This window comes from Mustelus asterias, chromosome 19 (genome assembly GCF_964213995.1).
Source record: "Mustelus asterias chromosome 19, sMusAst1.hap1.1, whole genome shotgun sequence".
Lineage (NCBI taxonomy): Eukaryota > Metazoa > Chordata > Chondrichthyes > Carcharhiniformes > Triakidae > Mustelus > Mustelus asterias.
Window position 1 is genome coordinate 62,363,469 of NC_135819.1, and position 25,293 is coordinate 62,388,761.

General features: G+C 52.4%; 1 protein-coding gene across 2 annotated transcripts; it reads left to right on the forward strand.

Annotated features, from left to right (window-relative positions):
- Positions 1-6,782: 6,782 nt before the first annotated feature.
- rabl2 (RAB, member of RAS oncogene family-like 2) lies at positions 6,783-24,665 on the forward strand. Of its 2 annotated transcripts, XM_078235719.1 has the most exons (8): positions 6,783-8,022; positions 9,075-9,104; positions 10,788-10,867; positions 14,986-15,065; positions 15,851-15,962; positions 17,378-17,475; positions 18,680-18,763; positions 23,417-24,665. In XM_078235719.1, the coding sequence occupies exons 1-8, from the start codon at positions 7,916-7,918 to the stop codon at positions 23,495-23,497; spliced, it is 672 nt and encodes a 223-aa protein (XP_078091845.1). In that variant the 5' UTR covers positions 6,783-7,915; the 3' UTR covers positions 23,498-24,665. The 2 variants fall into 2 exon arrangements, with proteins under 2 accessions (XP_078091845.1, XP_078091847.1); XM_078235721.1 differs by lacking the exons at positions 6,783-8,022; positions 9,075-9,104 and adding an exon at positions 9,173-9,236 and having other exon boundaries at positions 10,762-10,867.
- The last annotated feature ends 628 nt before the right edge of the window (positions 24,666-25,293 follow it).

A 25,293-nucleotide genomic window follows, 5' to 3' on the forward strand; every position in this document is an offset into this window, starting at 1 on the left:
AAATCTATTCCTGTGAGAAGGAAATGAATAGATATTAAAATTGGCCAGATGTAATAACAGCCACAAATTCTGTGTGAGATAAAGCAAAATGCAGCAGATGCTGGAAACCTGGATTCAAAACAGGACATCCAGAAAATGCTCAGTAGGTCAGACAGGATGTGGGCCACAAACATTCCAAACCAATCAGCTTCCTCTCAGCACAACACTGACATTACAATCACCATAATGTGGATATGCCGGCGTTGGACTGGGGTAAGGAGTCACACAACACCTGCAAGGTGAGGGGTAGGGGCTAAGTGTGAGGGGGAGGGGCTCAGTGTGAGGGGGAGGAGCTCAGTGGGGAAGGGGCTCAGTGTGAGGGGGAGGGGCTCAGTGTGGCGGGGAGGGGCTCAGTGTGAGTGGGTGGGGCTCAGTATGAGGTGTGGGGGCTCAGTGTGAGGGGGAGGGGCTCAGTGGGGAGGGGCTCAGTGTGGGGGGAGGGGCTCAGTGTGAGGGGGTGGAGCTCAGTGTGGGGGGAGGGGCTAGGTGTGAGGGGGAGGGGCTCAGTGTGAGGGGGTGTGTCTCAGTGTGGGGGGAGGGACTCAGTGTGAGGGGGAGGGGCTCAGTGTGGGGGGAGGGGCTTAGTGTGAGGGGGAGGGGCTCAGTGTGGGGGCAGGGGCTCAGTGTGGGGGGAGGGGCTAAGTGTGAGGGACTCAGTGTGGGGGTGCCGGGGAGGGGCTCAGTGTTGTGGAGGAGGGGCCCAGTGTGGGGGGGAGGGGCCCAGTGTGAGGGGGTGGGGCTCAGTGTGAGGGGGAGGGGCCCAGTGTGAGGGGGAGGGGCCCAGTGTGGGGGGAGGGGCCCAGTGTGGAGGGGAGGGGTGCAGCATGGGGGGGAGGGGCCCAGTGTGAGGGGGTGGGTCTCAGTGTGAGGGGGAGGGGCTCAGTGTGAGGGGGAGGGACTCAGTGTGGGGGGAGGGGATCAGTGTGGGGGGAGGGGCTCAGTGTGAGGGGGAGGGGTTGAGTGTGAGGGGGAGGGGCTCAGTGTGGGGGGTGGGGCTCAGTGTGAGGAGGAGGGGATCAGTGTGGGGGGTGGGGCTCAGTGTGAGGAGGAGGGGATCAGTGTGGGGGGAGGGGCTCAGTGTGAGGGGGAGGGGCTCAGTGTGGGGGATAGGGGCTCAGTGTGGGGGGGAGGGGCTGAGTGTGGGGGTGCTGGGGAGGGGCTCAGTGTGAGGGGGAGGGGCTCAGTGTGAGGGGGAGGGCCTCGTGTGAGGGGGATGGACACACTGGGGGGTGGGGCTCAGTGTGAGGAGGAGGGGCTCAGTGTGAGGGGGAGGGGCTCAGTGTGGGGGAGGGACTCAGTGTGAGGGGAGGGGCTCAGTGTGGGTGAGGGGCTCAGTGTGAGGGGGAGGGGCTCAGTGTGGGGGAGCCGGGGAGGGGCTCAGTGTGGGGGGGAAGGGCTCAGTGTGGGGGTGCCGGGGAGCGGCTGAGTGTGGGGGGGAGGGGCTCAGTATGAGGGAGAGGGGCTCAGTGTGAGGGGGAGGGGGAGGGGCTCAGTGTGAGGGGGAGGGGCTCAGTGTGGGGGTGGGGCTCAGTATGAGGGGGAAGGGCTCAGTGTGGGGGTGCCGGGGAGGGGCTCAGTGTGGGGGGGAGGGGCTCAGTGTGCGGGTGCCGGGGAGGGGCTCAGTGTGGGGGGGAGGGGCTCAGCGTGGGGGGAGAGGCTCATTGTGGGGGTGCCGGGGAGGGGCTCAGTGTGGGGGGGAGGGGCTGACTGTGGGGGTGCCGGCAAGGGGCTCTGTGTGAGGGGGAAGGGCTCAGCGTGGCGGGAGCGGCTCAGTGTGGGGGTGCCGGGGAGGGGCTCTGTGGGAGGGGGAGGGGCTCAGTGTGAGGGGGAGGGGCTCAGTGTGGGGGTGCCGGGGAGGGGCTCAGTGTGGGGGGGAGGGGCTCAGTGTGGGGGGGCGGGGCTCAGTGTGGGGGTGCCAGGGACGGGCTCTGTGGGAGGTTGCCGGGAAGGGGCTCAGTGTGGGGGGAAGGGGCTCAGTGTGGGGGTGCCGGGGAGGGGCTCTGTGTGGGTGGGAGGGGCTCAGTGTGGGGGTGTCGGGGAGGGGCTCAGTGTGGGTGTCGGGGCTCAGTGTGAGGGGGAGGGGCTTAGTGTGAGGGGGAGGGGCTCAGTGTGGGGGGGTGGGGCCCAGTGTGAGGGGGAGAGACTCAGTGCGGGGGTGCCTGGGAGGGGCTCAGTGTGGGTGGGAGGGGCTCAGTGTGCGGGGAGGGACTCAGTGTGGAGGGTGGGGCTCAGTATGGGGGGGGGGGTCAGTGTGGGGTGTAGGGGCTCAGTGTGAGGGGGAGGGGCTCAGTGTGAGGGGGAGTGGCTCAGTGTGGGGGAGGGGCTCAGTGTGAGGGGAGGGGCTCAGTGTGGGGGAGCGGCTCAGTGTGAGGGGGAGGGGCTCAGTGTGGGGGAGCCGGGGAGGGGCTCAGTGTGGGGGGGGAGGGGCTCAGTGTGGGGGTGCCGGGGAGCGGCTGAGTGTGGGGGGGAAGGGCTCAGTATGAGGGAGAGGGGCTCAGTGTGGGGGGGAGGGGCTCAGTGTGAGGGGGAGGGGCTCAGTGTGGGGGAGGGGCTCAGTATGAGGGGGAGGGGCTCAGTGTGGGGGTGCCGGGGAGGGGCTCAGTGTGGGGGGGAGGGGCTCAGTGTGGGGGTGCCGGGGAGGGGCTCAGTGTGGGGGGGAGGGGCTCAGCGTGGGGGGAGGGGCTCATTGTGGGGGTGCCGGGGAGGGGCTCAGTGTGGGGGGGGGGGGCTGACTGTGGGGGTGCCGGGAAGGGGCTCTGTGTGAGGGGGAAGGGCTCAGCGTGGGGGGAGGGGCTCAGTGTGGGGGTGCCGGGGAGGGGCTCTGTGGGAGGGGGAGGGGCTCAGTGTGGGGCTGCCGGGGAGGGGCTCAGTGTGAGGGGGAGGGGCTCAGTGTGGGGGTGCCGGGGAGGGGCTCAGTGTGGGGGGGAGGGGCTCAGTGGGGGGGGAGGGGCTCAGTGTGGGGGGGAGGGGCTCCGTGTGGGGGTGCCAGGGACGGGCTCTGTGGGAGGGTGCCGGGAAGGGGCTCAGTGTGGGGGGAAGGGGCTCAGTGTGGGGGTGCCGGGGAGGGGCTCAGTGTGGGTGGGAGGGGCTCAGTGTGGGGGTGCCGGGGAGGGGCTCAGTGTGGGTGTCGGGGCTCAGTGTGAGGGGGAGGGGCTTAGTGTGAGGGGGAGGGGCTCAGTGTGGAGGGGTGGGGCCCAGTGTGAGGGGGAGAGACTCAGTGCGGGGGTGCCTGGGAGGGGCTCAGTGTGGGTGGGAGGGGCTCAGTGTCGGGGGAGGGACTCAGTGTGGAGGGGGGGGTTCAGTATGGGGGGGAGGGGCTCAGTGTGAGGGGGAGGGGGTCAGTGTGGGGGGTAGGGGCTCAGTGTGGGGGGGAGGGGCTCAGTGTGAGTGGGAGGGACTCAGTGTGAGGGGGAGGGCCTCGTGTGAGGGGGAGGGACGCAGTGTTGGGGGTGGGGCTGAGTGTGAGGGGGAGGGGCTCAGTGTGGGGGGGAGGGGCTCAGTGTGGGGGGGAGGGGCTCAGTGTGGGGGTGCCAGGGACGGACTCTGTGGGAGGGTGCCGGGAAGGGGCTCAGTGTGGGGGGAAGGGGCTCAGTGTGGGGGTGCCGGGGAGGGGCTCAGTGTGGGTGGGAGGGGCTCAGTGTGGGGGTGCCGGGGAGGGGCTCAGTGTGTGTGTCGGGGCTCAGTGTGAGGGGGAGGGGCTTAGTGTGAGGGGGATGGGCTCAGTGTGGGGGGGTGGGGCCCAGTGTGAGGGGGAGAGACTCAGTGCGGGGGTGCCTGGGAGGGGCTCAGTGTGGGTGGGAGGGGCTCAGTGTGGGGGGAGGGACTCAGTGTGGAGGGTGGGGCTCAGTATGGGGGGGAGGGGCTCAGTGTGAGGGGGAGGGGGTCAGTGTGGGGGGTAGGTGCTCAGTGTGGGGGGGAGGGGCTCAGTGTGAGGGGGAGGGACTCAGTGTAAGGGGAATGGCCTCGTGTGAGGGGGGGGGACGCAGTGTTGGGGTGGGGCTCAGTGTGAGGGGGAGGGGCTCAGTGTGAGGGGGAGGGGCTCAGTGTGAGGGGGAGGGGCTCAGTGTGGGGGTGCAGGGGAGGGGCTCAGTGTGAGGGGGAGGGGCTCAGTGTGGGGGGAGGGGGTCAGTGTGAGGGGGAGGGGCTCAGTGTGGGGGAGGGGCTCAGTGTGAGGGGGAGGGGCTCAGTGTGAGCGGGAGGGGTTAAGTGTGGGGGTGCCGGGGAGGGGCTCAGTGTGGGGGGGAGGGGCTCAGTGTGGGGGTGCCGGGGAGTGGCTGAGTGTGGGGGGGAGGGGCTCAGTGTGAGGGGGAGGGGCTCAGTGTGAGGGGGAGGGGCTCAGTGTGGGGGTGCCGGGGAGGGGCTCAGTGTGGGGGGGAGGGGCTGACTGTGGTGGTGCCGGGGAGGGGCTCAGTGTGGGGGGAGGGGCTCAGTTTGGGGGGAGGGGCTCAGTGTGGGGGGGAGGGGCTCAGTGTGGGGGTGCCGGGGAGGGGCTCAGTGTGGGGGGGAGGGTCTGACTGTGGGGGTGCTGGGAAGGGGCTCTGTGTGAGGGGGAAGGGCTCAGCGTGGGGTGAGGGGCTCAGTGTGGGGGTGCCGGGGAGGGGCTCTGTGGGAGGGGGAGGGGCTCAGTGTGGGAGTGCCGGGGAGGGGCTCAGTGTGAGGGGGAGGGGCTCAGTGTGGGGGTGCCGGGAAGGGGATCAGTGTGGGGGGGAGGGGCTCAGTGTGGGGTGTAGGGGCTCAGTGTGGGGGGGAGGGGCACAGTGTCGGGGTGCTGTGGACGGGCTCTGTGGGAGGGTGCCGGGGAGGGGCTCAGTGTGGGGGGGAGGGGCTCAGTGTGAGGGGGAGGGGCTCAGTGTGGGATGGTGGGGCCCAGTGTGAGGGGGAGGGGCTCAGTGTGGGGGTGCCGGGGAGGGGCTCAGTGTGAGGGGGAGGGACTCAGTGCGGGGGTGCCGGGGAGGGGCTCAGTTTGGGGGGAGGGGCTCAGTGTGGGGGTGCCGGAGAGGGGCTCAGTGTGGGGGGGAGGGGCTCAGTGTGAGGGGGAGGGGCTGTGTGAGGAGGAGGGGCTCAGTGGGGGAGGGGCTCAGTGGGGGAGGGGCTCAGTGTGGGGGGAGGGGCTCAGTGTGAGGGTGTGGGCCTCAGTGTGGGGGGAGGGGCTCAGTGTGAGGGGGAGGGGCTCAGTGTGAGGAGGAGGGGCTCAGTGGGGGAGTGGCTCAGTGGGGGAGGGGCTCAGTGTGGGGGCAGGGGCTCAGTGTGAGGGTGTGGGCTTCAGTGTGGGGGGAGGGTCTCAGTGTGAGGGGCAGGGGCTCAGTGTGGGGGAGGGGCTTAGTGTGAGGGGGAGGGGCTCAGTGTGCTGGTGGCGGGGATGGGTTTAGTGTGGGAGGAGTGGCTCAGTGTGGGGGTGCTGGGGAGGGGCTCAGTGTTGTGGGGGAGGGGCCCAGTGTGGGGGGGCGGGCCCAGTGTGGGGCAGAGGGGCCCAGTGTGAGGGGGTGGGGCTCAGTGTGAGGGGGAGGGGCATAGTGTGGGTAGGGGGGCCCAGTGTGGGGGGAGGGGCCCAGTGTGGGGGGAGGGGCCCAGTGTGGGTGGGAGGGGCCCAGTGTGGGGGGAGGGGCCCAGTGTGGGGGGGTGTGGCTCAGTGTGAGGGGGAGGGGCCCAGTGTGGGGGGAGGGGCCCAGTGTGAGGGGGTGGAGCTCAGTGTGAGGGGGAGGGACTCAGTGTGGGGGAGGGGCTCAGTGTGAGGGGGAGGGGCTCAGTGTGGGGTGGGGCTCAGTGTGTGGGGGAGGGGCTCAGTGTGAGGGGGAGGGGCTCAGTGTGGGGGGGTGAGGCTCAGTGTGGGGGGTAGGGGCTCAGTGTGGGGGGGAGGGGCTGAGTGTGGGTGTGCCGGGGAGGGGCTCAGTGTGAGGGGGAGGGCCTCAGTGTGAGGGGGAGGGCCTCAGTGTGAGGGGGAGGGGCTCAGTGTGAGGGGGAGGGCCTCAGTGTGAGGGGGAGGGACTCAGTGTGGGGGGGCGGGGCTCAGTGTGGGCGACTCGGGGAGGGGCGGGGTTTTCTCTGTTCTCAGGCGCGGCTTGGCCTGCCCGATAGGGGTCTTGTGGGCTGCGGACGGCATTTGTTTATTTGTTATTATTTTTCTCCAGCTGATTATTTCTGTTCCAGTAATTTCCAGTCATTGATCGCGAGCGGCACTCAGCGCGCTGGCATTTCCTAGACAGCCTCATTGGGGTCCTTCATAGCGTCTGTTGCATAGCTGCAGAGAAACTGAGAGGGAGAGAGAGAGATAGAGGGTTAGTGAGAGATAGATAGAGAGGGATTGAGATAGGGGGAGAGAAAAGGGGATAGAGGGAGAGAGAAAAGGGGATAGAGGGATAGAAAGAGGGAGGGGGAAGGAAGGATAGATTTAGAGGGATAGAGAGAAGGAGAGATTGATAGAGGAAGTGGAGGAGGAAGATTAGAGAGGGGGATAGAGATAGAGTGATAGAGAGAGAAGGGGAGCTAGAGAGGGAGGAGGGATAGAAAGAGGGAGGGAAAGAGAGGGGTGTAGAAAAAGTAAGGGAGAGGACGAGGGAGGGTAGGGAGAGGGATAGTGAGTGAGGGAGGAGAGTGATAGAGGTATTAATAGAAGAAAGGAGAGAGAAGGAGGAATAGAAATAGAGGCAGAGAGGGTTTGGTTATATAAACAAATTGGGAGCAAGGGAGGCTGGGTGATAGTCAACAGAAGGGGCTGAAATATATGATTATATACACAGGGAAAGACATACAGAGGAAGGAGGCAGTTATATATTGATAAATTTGACTACAGAGGCTGAGACACCAGACTGACCTGGTGTGCGTGTTTTTAAAATTTATAGTTTAACTGGGACCAAGAAGGGCCGGGAAGGTAATGGGACTGGGAGGTTCAGGGAGATAAACAAAGGGGCAGCTACAGATCTATACTGAGGGGGACAAAGATTTACAAAGAGATGGAGTCAGTCAGACAAAGAGACAGTGAACAAATATTGAGAAATCTTTAGAAGAAAGACTGAGATATATGCACAAAAATAACACCAATACAAAACACTCTTAGAAATAAAGAGCAGAAACAAAAGCCCAGGGAAAATTTTTTAAAAGTTTTAAGGAGCAGAGGGCCAGATGGCAGCGATTGAGAAGCAAAAAGCATGAGGTGCACAGGGTAGTGATCAAAATAGAGAAAGTGGCATTACGCTGAGGCAGTGAGGGTATTAGCAAAGCCTGGGAGAAAAAGAGCTAAGGCATTTAGTGCAAGATTCAATCTTACAGGCAAGCAAAGAGACAGGATCAGAGGGGCAGAGAAACAAGAGTTTCATTAAGATAAAAACCTGAAAGGAGGCAGTGAGTGAATGAGAAAAACTAATTAATGAAGAAAATGTCAAAATGCTAAGAAAGCCAGGGTAACAGAACTTATTGTGACGACGTTGATAGGTCGAGATGAGAGAGGGAGTGGATCATAGTACAGAAAGGGGAGCCTGATATTAAGTGACAGGCATCAGCAAACTGAGTCAGGATATAGAGGGATAGGGTATAGGCAGGGGTAGGGGAAGATTTATCGAGCGCAACACACAATTTGGAGAGACACTTGTAGAAGTGTTCAGCATTAAAGTTATCAGTCTAGTTTAGCAATAATATACTGGCTGAGAATGGGGACATATATTTGTAAATAATACAGGAAAACAGCAGTGACAGAAGAGAGTGGGAGATTCAATAGCAGTTGTGTGCTGATTAATGGGCAGAGTAGAGGCAGAGCAGGAATAGTAGAGTGTATAGAGCTTGCAGGAGTAGCAGGCTGGCTCGGAGACACAACAACCGGTGAAGGAGCAGCGGGACAAGATCGAGGCCAGTCACTCAAAGCTGTGTCATTGTCAGGAGCAGCATGGCTACAGAGAGCAGCAGCCTGTCCGACCTGAACCAAGACAAGTACGATGGGGATGAACACATCAAAATTATCTGCCTGGGAGACAGCGCTGTTGGGAAATCCAAGTGAGTGAAAAGCGTGACTGGGCATGAGGCGGCGTGGCTGTAAATGAAGCAAGACTGATTACTACAAAGAATCTTAGAGGGCTCTTTCTCTCCCCGCCTGTTCTGAAGCAGCAGCTCCTTGCTGTGGAGTGGATCATTTCAGGGATTAGTCGCCAACCAACACTGATCCTCCCTAATGTCAGGGCAAGACTGACCATGGGGGAGGGGGTCAGTGCGTCGCAAACCTGGACTCATTTGTCCTCAACCAATGGCTGCACACTCGCCCTACTCAGCAGGACACTCGCCCTACTTGTTGGTGATCAGGAGGACAAATCCATGCATATGTTTCCCCCTATCCTCTCCCAGGGGTCCCTGAATAGAGCAGGGAGTCAGCACAAGGGGAGACTTGCTAATTTAGTAGAGACTTTGAACCTGGGGTAGTCCCAATCTGTGTGACACTGTGCCACACTAATCAGGTGTTACACACCCAGAGTGCCGATATATTCAACATAGGAACTGATGGAAATGGCAGTCCAAATTACACAAAACAAGAACAGGTCAGTCAGCCTAATGCCTCCCCCAGTGTTCATGCTCCGCCCTAAACCTATCAGTATAACTTCTCCCTTTCTCCATCGCCTCCTCATCTAGTGCAAGATAAAATGAAGTGAGGCTGATTCCTCCCAACACCGTTGCAGGCGGTAATATGTTTGACACGATGCTCAGTTCTACACCATCCTGGTGAAGCTCAGTAATCTTGGGAAGGGGAGGTTTCACACCTGTTGGGGATATTGCACTCGTTGTGGGTGGGGGTTATCCTGCCCGGCGCGGGGGTGGGGGGTGGGGGGCGCGTTGTTAGCTCTTTGACTTCTGCCTCTCGGTGTGAGATCAACAGACACAAGACCTGATGGCAAGCCATGGGTGGGCCTGGAAGGGCTCAGTGCGCTCTACAGCAGCACTTCCCTCCTGTACGGGGATGAGAGGTCACTGCATGAACTGTGATGTTAATAAAACTGGCCAGATGATTCCTGGAGACCTGAATTTGCTAACGTGGTTTGGGTGATGTGTGTTTGCAGGTTGATGGAAAGGTTTCTAATGGACGGATAGTATCCTTTCTGAGCTCTGTACAGAACGACAAGGTCATTCACCAAGGAATGGGAAGCTGACCCTGATGGCCTGACCTCGCCAGCTCTGACCACATGACCCACCGGTTGCATTCTTTCCCTTGCACTAACCAGGTGAAGCTATTTCTAAAGGTTCCATATACCAGTGCCTGAAGGAGAAATGTCCTTGGATGAAATAGCCTCAAACTAAATGTACTGTCACTAGAGAAGGATTGTCTCATGGAAATAATTGACTGTGGTGCCACTGTTTTCGTCACATGCACTGATTTTAAATAGTTGAATTCAAAATGGTTAAACACACTTAAGACATTTATATTTATTTCACAGATTTCTACCAACATTCAGCAACCAAACCACTCAATAGTCAAATACCCATACACTGCTTTTCAGTTCATCATCTTACTCAAATCTACAAATAGGTTAAAATTAATGTGAAAAGGCCATGGGAATGTGAGTATTGAGATCATAAGCCCAGCAGTTGTACTTAATACTCTTTTTACTTATCGTATTGGTACAGTAGCATATTGCTACTAGACAAGTGAAGCCTTGATTGGTAATCCAGAGAATAATAGTTCAGATCCCACCTGAGCAATCTTGAGAATTTGAATTCTATTTTAAAAATATGGAAATGAAAAGTTGGTACCAGTAAAATTCACCATGTATTTGTTAGATTATACTAAAAGCCACCTTGTTCATCCTTTAATACTCAGTCTAAGCCTATCTGGGACTCCAGTCCTACACCAATGTGGCTGACTCTGAAATGGCCTGTTATATCAGAACCGCTGCTAATGGTTCAGGAAAGCATCTCAACACCACTGCCTCAGGGCAAATGAGTGTGGACAATAAATGCCAGCCTTGCCAGTGACACTCACACTCCAAGAGTTTTTTAATGGAATTGGCCACATCTATCTTCCCAATTAACCATATGGCTAGTCTATTGGACAGTAGTGGCCCAGTGGGTCTACCATATTGTTGTGTTCACAGGCTCTGTGGGGTGTTGCAATGTCTCGCTTCTAGCCTGGCCAAACCTTTAAAGCCACTGTTCTGGTGAGGTGGTCCAACTAGGCTCACCCAGGTAATGGTAACTGTTCATGAACTTCTGAAGTCAATTTTGCCATTTATAATTGCTTGTAATGTTCTGGCTCCTGGTTAAAGGAACCCGACGTGAAATCTGGGAACAGGTGGACCAGGCAGCATTAACGGCAAGAGGAAGATGGGTCAGAGTTTCAGCTGGATGACTGTGCAATGCTGCTTACCTGCAACCATTTTCTGCATTAATTGTCTACTTCCAACTTTTGCAGTATTTCGCATCTTATCTCCAATGTGAAATTATCTGCTCTCTTTTCAAAAAAGGATTTAAAAAAAAACTGTCTCTTTACCACTCTTTCTTCCTTTTAAGAAGCTTGTGATTATCTGCCCTAACATCTCCTAATGTGGCTCGGTGTCAAACTTAGTTTGAAAATGCTCTAGTGAAAGTGCCTTGGAACCCTTTGTTACATTAGAAGTGTTATATAAATGCAAGTTTTTATTTTACAGCCATAGCACAATGAAATGTAGTGGGATATGTTGGACATCTTAAATGCAAAACTTGTATATTATTTTATTCAATCTGCGGGATTGTTTTTGTCTCCTGTGTCAGTTTTTATACCTTAACTCGGGTTACAGTCGCCCCCAGCAGTTGTCCACATACGCACTGACACTCTACAAGTACACTACCACTGTCAATGAGAAGACTGTTCTAGTGGGTAAGTGTTGCATTCTTCAATTATTTTCAACCTACGTTGTGAACCAAAAGGATAGTGAGTCCCACCCGTACAGCAAAAACCTAACCCACAAAGAGCAGCTTGAGTAACTACAGACTAATTAATTTAACATCAATGGCGGTTAAGGCTTTAGAAGCAATCACCAGGGGGCAAAATGCCAACAGGCACTTGGAGAGGTTTGAATTAATTAAGGATAGATAAATGGATCTGTAAAAGGTAGATCGATTGGGCTTGACTATTCTAATGGAATTTTTTGATGAAAGGTTGATGAAGTGGATATTGTCTCTACGGATTTTGAGAAAGTGTTTGACAAAATCCAACATAAAAGGCCAGTTAAAATTGTGGTTTATGGAATATAAATTGTGACTTATGCAACATGAGGGTCAATGGCAGCTTGAATAAAGAAAATGGTTTAAGGACAGAATAAAGTGAGTTGTGGTAAATGTTTTTTGGCAGACAGTGGTGTTCTCTAAGTGTTTGTGCAAGGACCACTGCATCTTATGACTTGAATATTGGAATACAGAGTAAAATTCCAACATTTGCCAATGATACCGAACTTGGAGGAGTGACAAACAAGGGAGATTTAAACAAATTTAGAACCATAGAATCCGACAGTGCGGGAGGAGGCTATTCAGCCCATTGAGCCTGCACTGATGCTCTTACCTACGCCTACATCCCTACTCTATCCCCATAACCCCACATGTTTACCATGGCTAATTCACCTAACCTACACATCTTTGGATACCAAGAGGTAATTTTAGCATGGCCAATCCATCTAATCTGCACATCTTTGGACTATAGGAGGAAACTGGAGCATTCGGAGAAAACCTATGCAGACACTGGGAGAACAGAGACAGTCACCCAAAGCTGGAATTGAACCCAGATCCCTGGCACTGTGAGGCAGCAGTGCCTACCGCTGTGCCACCGGGCTGCATTTCAAGGATAACAGGACATAAATATGTTGTCAGAATGGAAAGGCATATGGAACATGGAATTTAACACACAAAAGTTTGAGGTGATGCATTTTGGTAGAAAATATAGGAGAGGCAAGATAGACTTAATGGTAGTTCTAAAGATTGTGAAGGGAGAGATGGAACTTGGAGTGCATGTGTATAGATTTTTGAAGGTGGTGGGACATATTGAGAGCGTAGTTAACAACCCATATGGGATCTTGGGTTCCACAAATGTTGCATATGAGATGAGAGATCTTTTTGGTGGTGGGAGGGGGGGATTATGTTGGTATTCTAGATAGGTAAAAAAAGTTGTGTGCGTTCAGGGTTAGACAAGGGAAGGTTACTAGAGACAGGTTGCCTACGAGGTCTAAGAAATTAAAGGTGTTACGTTGATCCATTTGTAATGATAGGTTATTGGTGAGTTTGAGTTACAAGTAAATAATTTGGATGTAAAATTTGTATTGTGAGATAAGTGGGAAACTTGGTTTTTCAGCTGTTGAATTTCAAAAAGGAATTCCAAGTTCCAAGGAAAATTTGCATCTTACAAATGTTCCATGAGTAAACAGGGGAGTATATATTAATTTTTATTGTCCCAAAGGTAGAGGCAAAATAGAAAAGATGAACGATTTTTATGTTTGGAGAAGTTGAGTTCAAAGAAGTGTTTGAGGACAATGGAACGTGAGCTGAAAGAAAAAGGCTATTTAAGGCAAGGTGTTACACTGAGTTGGTGATTGTGGGGGGAAACCCTGCAGACCGGCCCCTTTGTGTGTGTGAGTTGTTGAGAAGCTATGCAAGTTTTAAATTGGAGACAGCTATCCAGTGTTAAGCCAGAGGAGTCTTTGTTCAGGAAACATTTTGCTTGAATAGAAGTGTTTGAGAAGTTAGGAGGTGTACCTTTGTTAAAGTGACAACAATCCCTTGACTTGGACAACACTGGATTTTTTAATGGTTAAAATCTACAAGGATGTAGTTTAACTGTGTACTTTAGACCAAGCAGTTTTTTTGGGGGGGAGGGGAGGTTGTTCCGTAAGACTGTTTTAACTGTGTAACTTTAATTTTCGGTGCTTAAGGTTTTTTTTTCTTTTTAATAAATGTTTTAATTTTTAAAATTCTAAAGGTGTTACTGGAGTTCTATGCTTTTGAAGTCAGTAGCTTTACCTCCTAGTTTTCACAGTAAACAAAAAGTTTAAGATCAGTGAATTAGACTGCACTCTGGGGCCTGGCTTGCTCAGCAACAACATTGCTGAGATTGTAACAAGTACAAAAGCAGGGAAGTTAGGTTGAACATTGGTAATGCTCTGGTTAGACCACAGTTGGAGCGCTGGATCTAGTTCTGGTGACCACACTTGAGGAAAGCTATCAGGATTCACAAGAAGGTGCCGAGGAGAATTACCAGAACGGTTGCAGATTTAAGGGATCTGAGCTGCAAGGTTAGGTTGAAAGCTGTGAAAGATGTGTGGGTTAGGTTGATTGGCCATGCTAAATTGACTGTAATCAGGGGATTAGCAGGGTAAATATGTGGGGTTATGCAAATAGGACTTGGGTGGGATTGTAGTCGGTGCAGACTCGATGGGCTGAATGGCCTCCTTCTGCACCGTAGGGATTCTATGATTCTAGATGTGATTGTTCAGTTCCTTTGTGTCTGAGCTGTTGAGAAGCGATCCAGTGTTAAGCCAGCAGAGTCTTTGTTTGGGAGTCTATGTTTCTATTGAGGCCAAAACATTATCTGAGATCAGGATATTCAATTAGATGATTAGCCAAGATCAAAATGAATGGTGGAGCAGGCTCAAAGTGCCAAATGGCCTCCTCCTGCTTCTAGTTTCTATGTTCTCCTTGGGGCACATTAGATTGCGGGGAGATTTGATGCAGATCAGATTATGACAGGTTTGGATGAGGTAGACAAGGGCTAGGGAAAAATATTTAAGGTTTTGGATTAGAGATTTTGCAGCGAGTGGTCATGCACTGGAACTCGCTGCCATGAGACTGGTGGAAACAGAGATGATGAGTGATTTCAAAAGAAAATTGGATGGTCACTTGAAGAAAATAAACTTGCGGATCTCTGGGAATAGAGAGGCGGAATGCGACTGGCTGGTTGGCTCTGCAGGACTCGATGGGCTGAATGGCCTCTTTTTGTGCCGTAAATCACTCTATGACTCTAAAGATGTTCTGGATTTGGTTGACTGGGGGAGTTCTCAAGTCACCAACGCTTTCATACACACGGTGGCCAGTAGTTCCATTCGAGCCTGGCCATTCAGCAGTGGAATCAGGAATCACTGATCACAAAGTAGTGGAAATCTGGAAAGCTCTTTTCTCAACAGGCTGTGGATGTGACGGGACATTTGAAACTTTCCAGGCAAAGTTTGCGAATTTTGTTTGCTGGGACGATCAGGGGATACGTATCCACGACTGGTACAAGGAGCTGTTGTAAAGATATAATAGAATGACAAAATGGAAGAAAATAAGTATCTCATTTATGTTGTGCTTTTCACTTCTTTGGAATGTCACAACGCACACACACAGTGCCAATTTGATGTGTTGTGATTTTAGAAATGTGGTTATTTTGTGCAAGACAGCAGAGAGTTAAATAACCAAATAATTGGTTTTAGTGTTACTGACACAAATATTGGCCAGAACACCAGGAGAATTCTTTTGCTTTTCTTCAAAAGGAGCAGTGAGATCTTTTATATTCACCTACAAGGGCAGATGTGTTCTCGGGTTTAATGTCTCATCTGAAAAGTGGCACCTCTGATGGTGTAGCACTCCCTCAGTACTGCACTGAAGGGTCAGGTTAGGTTGTGCCCTGAAATGTCTGGAGTAGAGTTTGAACATCACCCTTTCACTCACAGCTGAGAATCTATCATTGAGAAAAGGCTGAAACACAAAGGTACGAGGGCTGAATGTCATACTTCTGTTCCTGTGCCGGGAAATTAATCCGAACAGTACCATGGGTTGGGACGGTTAAATATGTTTCTGGAGAGAGACGGGATGGACTGACTCGGGAGAAAAAGGTTATGGTGAGAAGGAGGGTGGATGAGATTTAGTGATATTGAAAAGAACTTGTTAGGCTGAATCCGAATTTTAGCATTCAGAATTTTTTTGATTATTTGAGATAACAAAAGGTGAAACTATGGATGTTTCCTTTTGCAGATTTCTGGGACACAGCGGGACAGGAACGTTTTCAGAGTATGCACCCATCTTATTACCATAAGGCACACGCCTGTATCATGGTGGGTCTTTGCAAGTTCTACTTTAATGTAAACTGTAAAAGGTCATTTTAAATTAAGGCGTGTATTGTCAATCACTGTCAGATTGAAATGTATCATCACCTCACCCTCCAAACCCCACGGTGATTTTGTCTGATATAAACACTTGCTCCGTCTGGTGATATAAAATGCTTAACAAAGCCCAGGGAGTTCAGACAGGGATTGGCAGAGCCAAGGTTTTGAGAACCCCAAGCTTTGAGAGAAATTATACAATCTACCAGCACAGCACCCTGCTGATCCAGCCAGGTCCTGTCAGCATGTTGGCTGGCAGGTCTGGAGCTGAATGGAAAGAATTCCAGTGCTCACTGTCACACCTACCCCTCCAGGCCGACTGGTCACCAACGGTTTCCCAGAGTTTCTCACACCTGCCTGCCTCAAACATCAAACCTGCCACTGAAGTTGGCTTGGTTCCGAGCTTCCATCATCAATTGGGTCAAAATTCAGCTAACTTAGCCCCAAAGCGACGATCTAGCCTTCAAGTAGCACCTTCCCAAAACTTAGAGTTTCTCACCAGCTGGTCAATGGAGAACAGCTTTCAATGAGGCAGTAGATCCTGTGACATGTTTGCCACTTCAGTGTTCAAAAGACCTGCATTCAGGGTCAAACGCTCTGTATCTAACCTCTGGAACACTCCCCCCTGGGAGTGTTTGATGGGATTGTGTGGAGGGAGATTTACTGTGTCCTTTACCAGCCAGGCAAAGTATTTCTTGTCAAAAGAAAACTAATTTCCCTTTTAATTTTGTGATTAGGTGTTTGACGTCCAGCGGAAGATAACGTACAAAAACCTGAATAATTGGTACAGAGAGCTGAGGGAGTCTCGGCCAGAAATCCCCTGCGTGGTTGTTGCTAACAAAATAGATGGTGAGTTCTCAGGTTATGCCTCGGACACTGTGAGAAGCGTGGCTCCTTTTGATCCGTAATTCTCCATCTGAAATTTTAACTGAACGAGAAAGGAAATGATAAATTAGATCTTGACGAGGAAGATGATTCAGCTCATCTTAGCCACTGGGAGCGATTCCACAGTTTCCTCATTCCAGTTCCATTCCAGTCTGTTGCTTAAACAATTCCAGGGATTCTTCCCACCCAAATGGAAGTCCATTCCACTCTGTGAAGAATTCCGCAAGTAGTCAGCCACATGCTTTTGGGATCTTGCTGTACACTGTTTTCCTACATAAGATTTTAAAAAAAACTTCATCAGGTGAAGTGGCTTGGGGTGATTCAAAGAAGGATGAGAAAGAATGAAAAGGTTCAGGTTGTCTTGTGGATCAGGAACCCCCTCTGTCTCGGGGGCCGGGGTCTCCCCCCCCTCCCGTCACGGGGGCCGGGGTCCCCTCCCCCTCGGTCTCGGGGGCCGGGTTCTTCCCCGCCCCCCCCCCCTCCCGTCACGGGGGCTGGGGTCCCTCCTCCTCTGTCTCGGGGGCCGGGGTCCCCCCCCCCCCCTGGTCTCAGGGGCCGGGGTGCCCCTCCCCTCTGTCTCGGGGGCCGGGGTCCTCGCCCCCCCCTTTTCTTGGGGGCCGGGGTCCTCCCCCTCCCCCCCCCCTTCCGTCTCTGGGTCCGGGGTCCGCTCCCCCCACCCCCCATCTCAGAGACCGGGGTGCCCCCCCCCCCCCCCTCTCGGGGGCCGGAGACCCGTCCCCCCACCCCCGGCCCGATCGCCACCTGGGCCCCCCTCTCCAGGCTGCTGACTCTGACCCGGGATTTGAGGGGCCAGTTGTGATGCCTTCTTTTTCTGCCTGTTTTTGATCAGCTGGCTCCACTTCACCATTCAGCATCGCTATCCACCTCAGAAATACAATCATTACACTGATCATTGTTCACTCCTTTCTCCTTGCTTATCCATCCATCGTGTTCACTGCTCAATTCTGTTTCAACCTTGTGAGAGAATTAACAGGAGCCCAGTGTGACACAGTTTGGCGACGCTGAGATGGTGTGATCGACTGTGTGGGGGTTTCAAGGCACCCCCTCTCAGTGTGGGGTGTGGTCCCCTGTGTTGGTTTCGAAATCCTCTCATTTTGCCTGGCAGGGTTTAAGGACCCATCTCTGTTTCAGCGAGGTCACTTTGCTGAGAGGCGGCAGGGAGGAGTATAGCAGACAGGCAGCAAGGTGAAGAGGGCAGAGCACGGGAGTGAAATGCAGAATGTTGTGGGTGGAGATGGAGAGCAGCGGAGTAAGCATCCTGCTGCTGGCCATGCCGTGCTTGGGGACAGCAGAGCTAATCGGTACAGTGACTGGCGCAGCTCTGCTGAATGAAACACTCGTTTCTCTCTGTTTTTCAGCCGACCTGAAAATCACACAGAAAAGCTTCAACTTCGCCAAGAAACAGGGCCTACCCTTTTATTTTGTGTCGGCAGCAGATGGGACCAATGTTGTCAAGGTATGGTGGATATGGGGGAACCCATTCTTTGTATAACTGAACTACTCATGCACTGTTGCCACTGGGGGCCTTGCTGCACTCTGCAGTCTAATGGACAGAGCAGAGGGAGAGGTGTACAAATTATATAACCTGCTGTCCAATCATAAATCAGATTCTCATCTTGTTCATATTGCCTCTTAGTTCGGCAGGAGTAGGGTCGTGCAGTAATTCTTCACTTCCTTCACAAAAACATCACTAAATGTGACAGTGTGGGTGAGGAAGATCCCTTTCAATAAAACGAACCAGGCACTGGGGTTCATTTCTAACGGAATAGAATTGAAAAGCAAGGATATTTGTGAGAAACATACCGAAACTTGGTTAGACCCCACATGGAGTAACTTGCCTCTACATTCTCTAAAGGCTATAGAGGTACTAATGAAAGTGCAAAGAAAATTACAATGATGACACCAGAACTTAAAAGTTAAGATCTGGGAAGATCAAAAAGGCTGGCGCTTGTTTTTCTAGAAAAGGGAAGACAGTGGCTGATCTAATGGAGATCTTTAAGATTATGGTAGGGTTCAATGGGGTAGACAGAGAGAAGAGGGGAGGCGATGGCCTATAATCACTAGAATGTCAATCCAGAAACTCAGCTAATGTTCTGGGAACCCGGATTTGAATCCCGCCACGGCAGATGGTGGAATTTGAATTCAATTTTTAAAAATCTGGAATTAAGAATCTACTGATGACCATTAAACCATTGTTCATTGTCGGAAAAACCCATCTGGTTCACTAACGTCCTTTAGGGGAGGAAATCTGCCGTCCTTACCTGATCCGGCCTACGCATGACTCCAGAACCACAGCAATGTGGTTGACTCTCAACTGCCCTCCAAGGGCAACTGGGGATGGGCAATAAACGCTGGCCCAGCCAGCGATGCCCGTGTCCCACAAATGAATGAAACAAAATGTCCATTTGTCAGCCAGATCAGAATTTAGGGCCATCAATATCAGAAAGATAGAAATGATGCAGTTTATGGGATCTTGCTCTGTACATAATCACTGTCACATTTTGGCAATATTACAGCAGTGGCTGCAGTGGCATTAACTGTAAAACACTTTGTGATGCCCCAGGGATGTGAAAGGTGCTATAGAAATGCAAGCTCTTTTGCTAAATGTCGACACTTGAATCATTCAGCCCTTTCTCTCTTTCCTGTCCTTTTCTCTGCAGCTGTTTCGGGACACGATAAAACTAGCGGTGTCGTACAAACAGAACACGAGTGATTTCATGGACGAAGTCATGCGGGAGCTGGAGGTGAGTCTTCACTTGCCGGAATAGACATAAATTCACCGGGCGAATCTTATTTGGCCTCGGGATCAGCTGGAGGAGAACTGAGGCACCGTGCTCGACACCCTACCTTCTCTGCTCCTGTCCCACAGCCACTGGCTCATGCCCACATGTGACTGCTGTCCAGCTTGGTCCTGTCTTTCCTGAATGAGTAGTTTCCAGCAGGGGCCACTGGGTAATGATTAATGATGAAGAAACTGGCATTGCTGGAGATCTAAGTGCGAGGCAGTGACCTTTCCCAACAATCTAATCATCTCGCCTTGACACTCAATGGCACTACGATCACTGAACCCTCACTAACAACACCCTGGGGGCTACCATTGACCAGAAACAGCCACATAAATACTGTGGCTCCAAGAGCAATCGGAACAACTCACCTCCTGACTCCCCAAAGCCTGTCCACCGCTTACAAGGCACAAGTCAGTAGTGTGATGGAATATTCTCCACTTGCCTGGATGAATGCGGCCCCAACAACACTCAAGCTCGACACCATCCAGGACAGCACAGTCCACTTGATCAGCATCCAACAACGTAAACATTAATTTCCTCTACCACTGAGGCACAGTGGCAGCATTATTATATATACTATATATAAAAGATGCACTGCAGCAACTCCCCAAGACTCTTTTACAGCACCTTCCTCTGCCACCTAGAAGGACAAGGGCAGCAGATGCATGGAAACACCAGCAGCTGCAAGTTCCCCCCAAACCACTCACCACCCAGACTTGGAACTATATTGCTGCCGTTCCTTCAAAGTCCAGGCACTCACTAACAGCACTGAAAGTGTATCTGCAGCAGATGTGCTGCAGCAGTTAAAGAAGTGGCCCAGCACCACCTTCTCAAGGGCAATTAGGCATTGGCAAAATGCCCATGAAAAAATAAAAATAAATCTGTAGCAGAACAGTCCGTATCTGTCAGTATGAGGGGAGGCCAGGCGAACGTGGCCCCTCCTCACACCTGGATAACAAGGTGATCCTATGATGGAACTGAACATAGAGTGAGTTGGTGGGAGAGGAAAGGAAGGCTCTGGGAATCCAGTGGGAATGTTTGGTAAGGGATAAGACTGGAGAATGATGAGGATGATCATTTCAATGAGACAATGATGGAGGGTGCTGACTGATTCTGACCAAAGGGTTACAGAGTTTCCACAAGGCCAGGCCACATTAAGATCAGAAAGTCATAAGAAATAGGAGTGGACGGAGGTTATTCGGTACCTTTTTCTGAAACCTGTATTGTGCTTCATTGGAACAGTGTAGGAGGCAGACTTGGCAGAGACATTAGATGGGAACTGACTGATTTTCTTGAACCCAGTGGCTCCAAGCATTATTTCATTTCTACTCTTAACCCAGTTGTGGTTAGCCAGAGCAGGATTGAAGCTTAGACCTTCAACTAACATGCCAGCAGTTCAAACCTCGATGGAGATTATAAAAGAAGACCTCAAAGCTAGAGTGACTGTTCACCATCCTAACATTTTATAATCTGGTGGCCCCTGTAAACGGTAAGATGTAACCTCTCCCTCCCTCCCAGCCCAAGTGTACTTTAAACTGATGAGAGTTGGTATTGCTGGACTCTGCACTGCTGATGATCCTGAGACAATGGTGTACATTCCTCTCACCCTGTCCTCTGTCTCAATGCGCCCCTCCCCTATGCTGTCTCTCCGTGTGCCCTGCCCCCCAACACGTGCCCTGTCTGTGTGTGTGCCACCCCCGCACTATGATTCAGACCGTGCCCACCCCCCTCGGATGGTGTTCCATTTCTGTCTCTTCCTGCATGCGGGTGATTCACTATCTCATACGTTGCTTGCTTTGTTTCTCTCTAATGTACGATCTGTCATTTGCTCATTGTGTCCCTTATTCACCAATGCCTCCTGCTGCCTGTTTCTGGTTACTCATTCATTATTCTAGCTTTATTCCATGACCATTGGTTACAGTAAGAGTTTTAACAACACCAGGTTAAAGTCCAAAAGGTTTATTTGGTAGCAAATGCCATTAGCTTTCGGAGCGCTGCTCATTTGTCAGATGGAGTGGATATCTGCTCTCAAACAGGGAACAGAGACACAAAATCAAGTTACAGAATACTGATTAGAATGCGAATCTCTACAGCCATTGGTCATTGGTTACAGTACCAGGTCATTCCCAGCAGGTGGTGGTGTTGTCCTATCAGGAGATCATGGACACCCACTTTGCTCAGCACTGCGCTGTGTGAAGAAAGGATAATCCCTGAACCGTGTGCAGTGATACGTTTTGCCTTTTCCAGGTTTTTGCTCTCAGGATATTGTCTACGGAGTTGCCATCTTGGCCAAGGCAGATAAAAACACAAATGATGTTCTTCATTTTCACACTGACGCGGGAGCCTGGAGGTTCTCTCCATGTACTCCAGGAATTCCGAAATTCCCTCCGCCCGCTCCGGGGGTCTGGAGATCCCTCCGCCCGCTCCGGGGGTCTGGAGATCCCTCCGCCCACTCCGGGGGTCTGGAGATCCCTCCACCCGCTCCGGGGGTCCGGAGATCCCTCCGCCCGCTCCGGGGGTCCTGAGGTCTCTCCGCCCGCTCCAGGGATCTGGAGATCCCTCCGCCCGCTCCGGGGGTCTGGAGATCCCTCCGCCCGCTCCGGGGGTCTGGAGATCCCTCCGCCCGCTCCGGGGGTCTGGAGATCCCTCCGCCCGCTCCGGGGGTCTGGAGATCCCTCCGCCCGCTCCGGGGGTCTGGAGATCCCTCCGCCCGCTCCGGGGGTCTGGAGATCCCTCCGCCCGCTCCGGGGGTCTGGAGATCCCTCCGCCCGCTCCGGGGGTCTGGAGATCCCTCCGCCCGCTCCGGGGGTCTGGAGATCCCTCCGCCCGCTCCGGGGGTCTGGAGATCCCTCCGCCCGCTCCGGGGGTCTGGAGATCCCTCCGCCCGCTCCGGGGGTCCTGAGGTCGCTCTGCCCACTCCGGGGATCCGGAGATCCCTCCGCCCGCTCCGGGGGTCCAGAGATCCCTCCGCCCGCTCCGGGGGTCCGGAGATCCTTCTGCCCGCTCCGGGGGTCCGGAGATCCCTCCGCCCGCTCCGGGGGTCCGGAGATCCCTCCACCCGCTCCGGGGGTCTGGAGATCCCTCCGCCCGCTCCGGGGGTCTGGAGATCCCTCCGTCCGTTCCGGGGGTCTGGCGGTCCCTCCCCCCCCCTCCAGGGGTCTGGAGATCCCTCCGCCCGCTCCAGGGGTCTGGAGGTCTCTCTCATTGCATGAAGTGGTTACTTATTGACTTTACTGTGAGTAAAATGAATTTGTGGCGTGTGTTGAATTTCCCTTCCTGCTCTTGTGATATTTGAATCGACTTGATTGTGTGTGAAAATCTCCACGTGCCGAGAAAGGATGGGGCATCACAGAGCCTGAGGGTGTCAATCGAATGGGTCAGTTACAACAGAACCTGGTCATTGATTGGCCACTGCACCTCATTTCACAGGCTTGCTCTTTTCAAACAAATCACTTCAAGAATAGCAAGATTCGGGTCACTCACTGTGTAACTGTACAGAGTCACTGTTGATTCAGAGTGAGAGTCACTCACTGTGTAACTGTACAGTCACTGTTGATTCAGAGTGAGAGTCACTCACTGTGTAACTGTACAGAGTCACTGTTTATTCAGAGTGAGGGTCACTCACTGCGTAACTGTACAGAGTCACTGTTGATTCAGAGTGAGGGTCACTCACTGCGTAACTGTACAGAGTCACTGTTGATTCAGAGTGAGGGTCACTCACTGCGTAACTGTACAGAGTCACTGTTCATTCACAGTGAGAGTCACTCACTGTGTAACTGTACAGAGTCACTGTTGATTCAGAGTGAGGGTCACTCACTGCGTAACTGTACAGAGTCACTGTTCATTCACAGTGAGAGTCACTGTGTAACTGTACAGAGTCACTGTTGATTCAGAGTGAGGGTCACTCACTGTGTAACTGTACAGAGTCACTGTTGATTCAGAGTGAGGGTCACTCACTGCGTAACTGTACAGAGTCACTGTTGATTCAGAGTGAGGGTCACTCACTGCGTAACTGTACAGAGTCACTGTTCATTCACAGTGAGAGTCACTCACTGTGTAACTGTACAGAGTCACTGTTGATTCAGAGTGAGGGTCACTCACTGTGTAACTGTACAGAGTCACTGTTGATTCAGAGTGAGGGTCACTCACTGCGTAACTGTACAGAGTCACTGTTCATTCACAGTGAGAGTCACTCACTGTGTAACTGTACAGAGTCACTGTTTATTCAGTGTGAGGGTCACTCACTGTGTAACTGTACAGAGTCACTGTTTATTCAGGGTGAGAGTCACTCACTGTGTAACTGTACAGAGTCACTGTTGATTCAGAGTGAGAGTCACTCACTGTGTAACTGTACAGAGTCACTGTTTATTCAGGGTAGGGAGAGAGTAGCACACTGGATTAGTTTGGGACTGATACAGAGCTGTGGAGAGATTTGTGTCAGTGAGATGAGTTTTGTATTGATATAGGGAAGTGGAGGGAGTGAGGTAGTGTGATAAGTTTGGGACTGATGAAGAGCTGTGGAGAGAGGGCTAGGTTATGGTCGCTTGCAGGACTCAGATGCAATGTACTTGTGCACAACAGCCTAAATCTTTCTTATTCTCCCTTCACCAGAACTTTGACCTGGAAACAAAGGAGGATACTGCTGCCAAGAATGATGACCAATCAAATGACGAGAAATCCCAATCACCGTGACGATGTTTCCAGAGGGGAGGAGCTTTGATATTGGAGTGAAGACTCAGATACACTCTGTTGTACATTGCGGGAAGAGACTCCGTTCTGATCTCTCAACCTTTAACACCCATCTGTACAGAGTAAGGAGCTTGACTGAAGCGTAATGGTGCTGGCAGATTGTATTGCAGGCTTGGGAGGGACTTGATTCTCCCACACCCTCCTCACCCCCTAGCTCAAGATTCCACCTCCTGACAACAAAGCAGCAAGCGGAGAAAGAACCGTTGTTGCTCAGTATTTTGGGTGAGGAGGGAGAGGAATGAGGAGAATGCATTGTCTTGTCGCTCTGATATTTATGACCAATGACACACCCGCATCTTCCCCTTGCTATCCAATAGTGGTGTGTCGGACTGTTCCCCGCTCCCTGGTCTGTGTGGTCATAGCAATCTTGGTCCTGCACTCAAAGAATTGATTATAAATTGCTTCTGACGTGTGAATCTCTGCTTGTCCCTCTCTGTGGGACTTTTATAATGTGAAGTTGCTCTCCAGTGTGCAGGGTGTGAAAAGCCGCTGAATTCTCTGAGTCAGGTGTGCCCTGGATGGGTCTCCACCCCCTCTGGTGCAGGTTAGAACAGAATGGTTAAGGTGAAAAAGAAAAGCAGCAGTTTGGAGTTCTTTGGATCACTGGATGGGGGGTTGCACCAAATGTTGTGGTGCTGGCAGTCCCAGCTATTGGTGCAGTTGACCTTTGCCGACGCAGAGGTCAGGTGACTTTACTCAGTACCATCGGGTTGTGAAGGGGGGAAGTAGCGGGAGTTTCTGCTCCGTGTTTTTATGTGTATATGTGTGTGTATATGTGTGTGTGCGTGTGTATATGTGCGTGCGTGTGTGTGTGTGTGTATATGTGTGTGTGCGTGTGCACAGATAAGTGGTGAATGTAACTGTATCATTATCTTAGGCTACCACCCACTGGACATGGAGTAGCTTGCCCACAAGCCATCTCAGGTTCCTTTGATCAAGGTACCGTAGCGAGGGTAATGCCCATAAAATCAGTCAGAGTCTGCATTTTCAGAAGAAAGTTTTCAAAGAGCAAGTTCTGCATTATTGCAATCTGTATGTTTATGTTTGTATTGTTCATCCCCTCTGCTGTGTATCAGTTCAGTGTGGCATTAATTAAAAAATATCCGATTGCTCTCTGGGGTTTATTGTCTGTCATGAAAACATTTACAAAGCAATGGTTCAATACGATACCGGGCAGCTTGGTCGGTTCCAATTCCCGGCTCAGATTTCAGCCAGTGCACAATGTGACCTGGTCCCCTTGCACAGCAAAGAGGTGAATCAGTGGAGATCTGGACCCGGCTTGAACCATCTTTGCCGGTGATATTTTCTACAGTTGCGTAGCCTACTGCTGAGGAACACATTTTAACAAGGGCCATTGGGGTGAGACTGGTGAGAGAATCTGGGACCTGCATATTGTACCCCACAAAGAATCAGCACCTATTTTGGGCAGGGAAGCAATATCAAGCAATTTAGCATCCTATGACAAGATTACTGACCAAGAGGTCCCGACCCGCCTGCTTTCAGTCCAGAGGCTCCTTTAGTTGGTTTGGTCCTTCCATTGAAATGTGAAGAGCAGAGGGGACTGCTTTCTCCAATGCATCTGGTCAATGGTATTTTAGAATCCACGCACAGACGGTTGGGACACCTCTGTCCGAGGCAGTCTCAATCCATTATTACTGGAGATGGATCCACAACATGGAAGTGACCTTTATCTGACAATGAGCAGGCGTCTCATCCAGGAAATGTCACAATGCTATCGC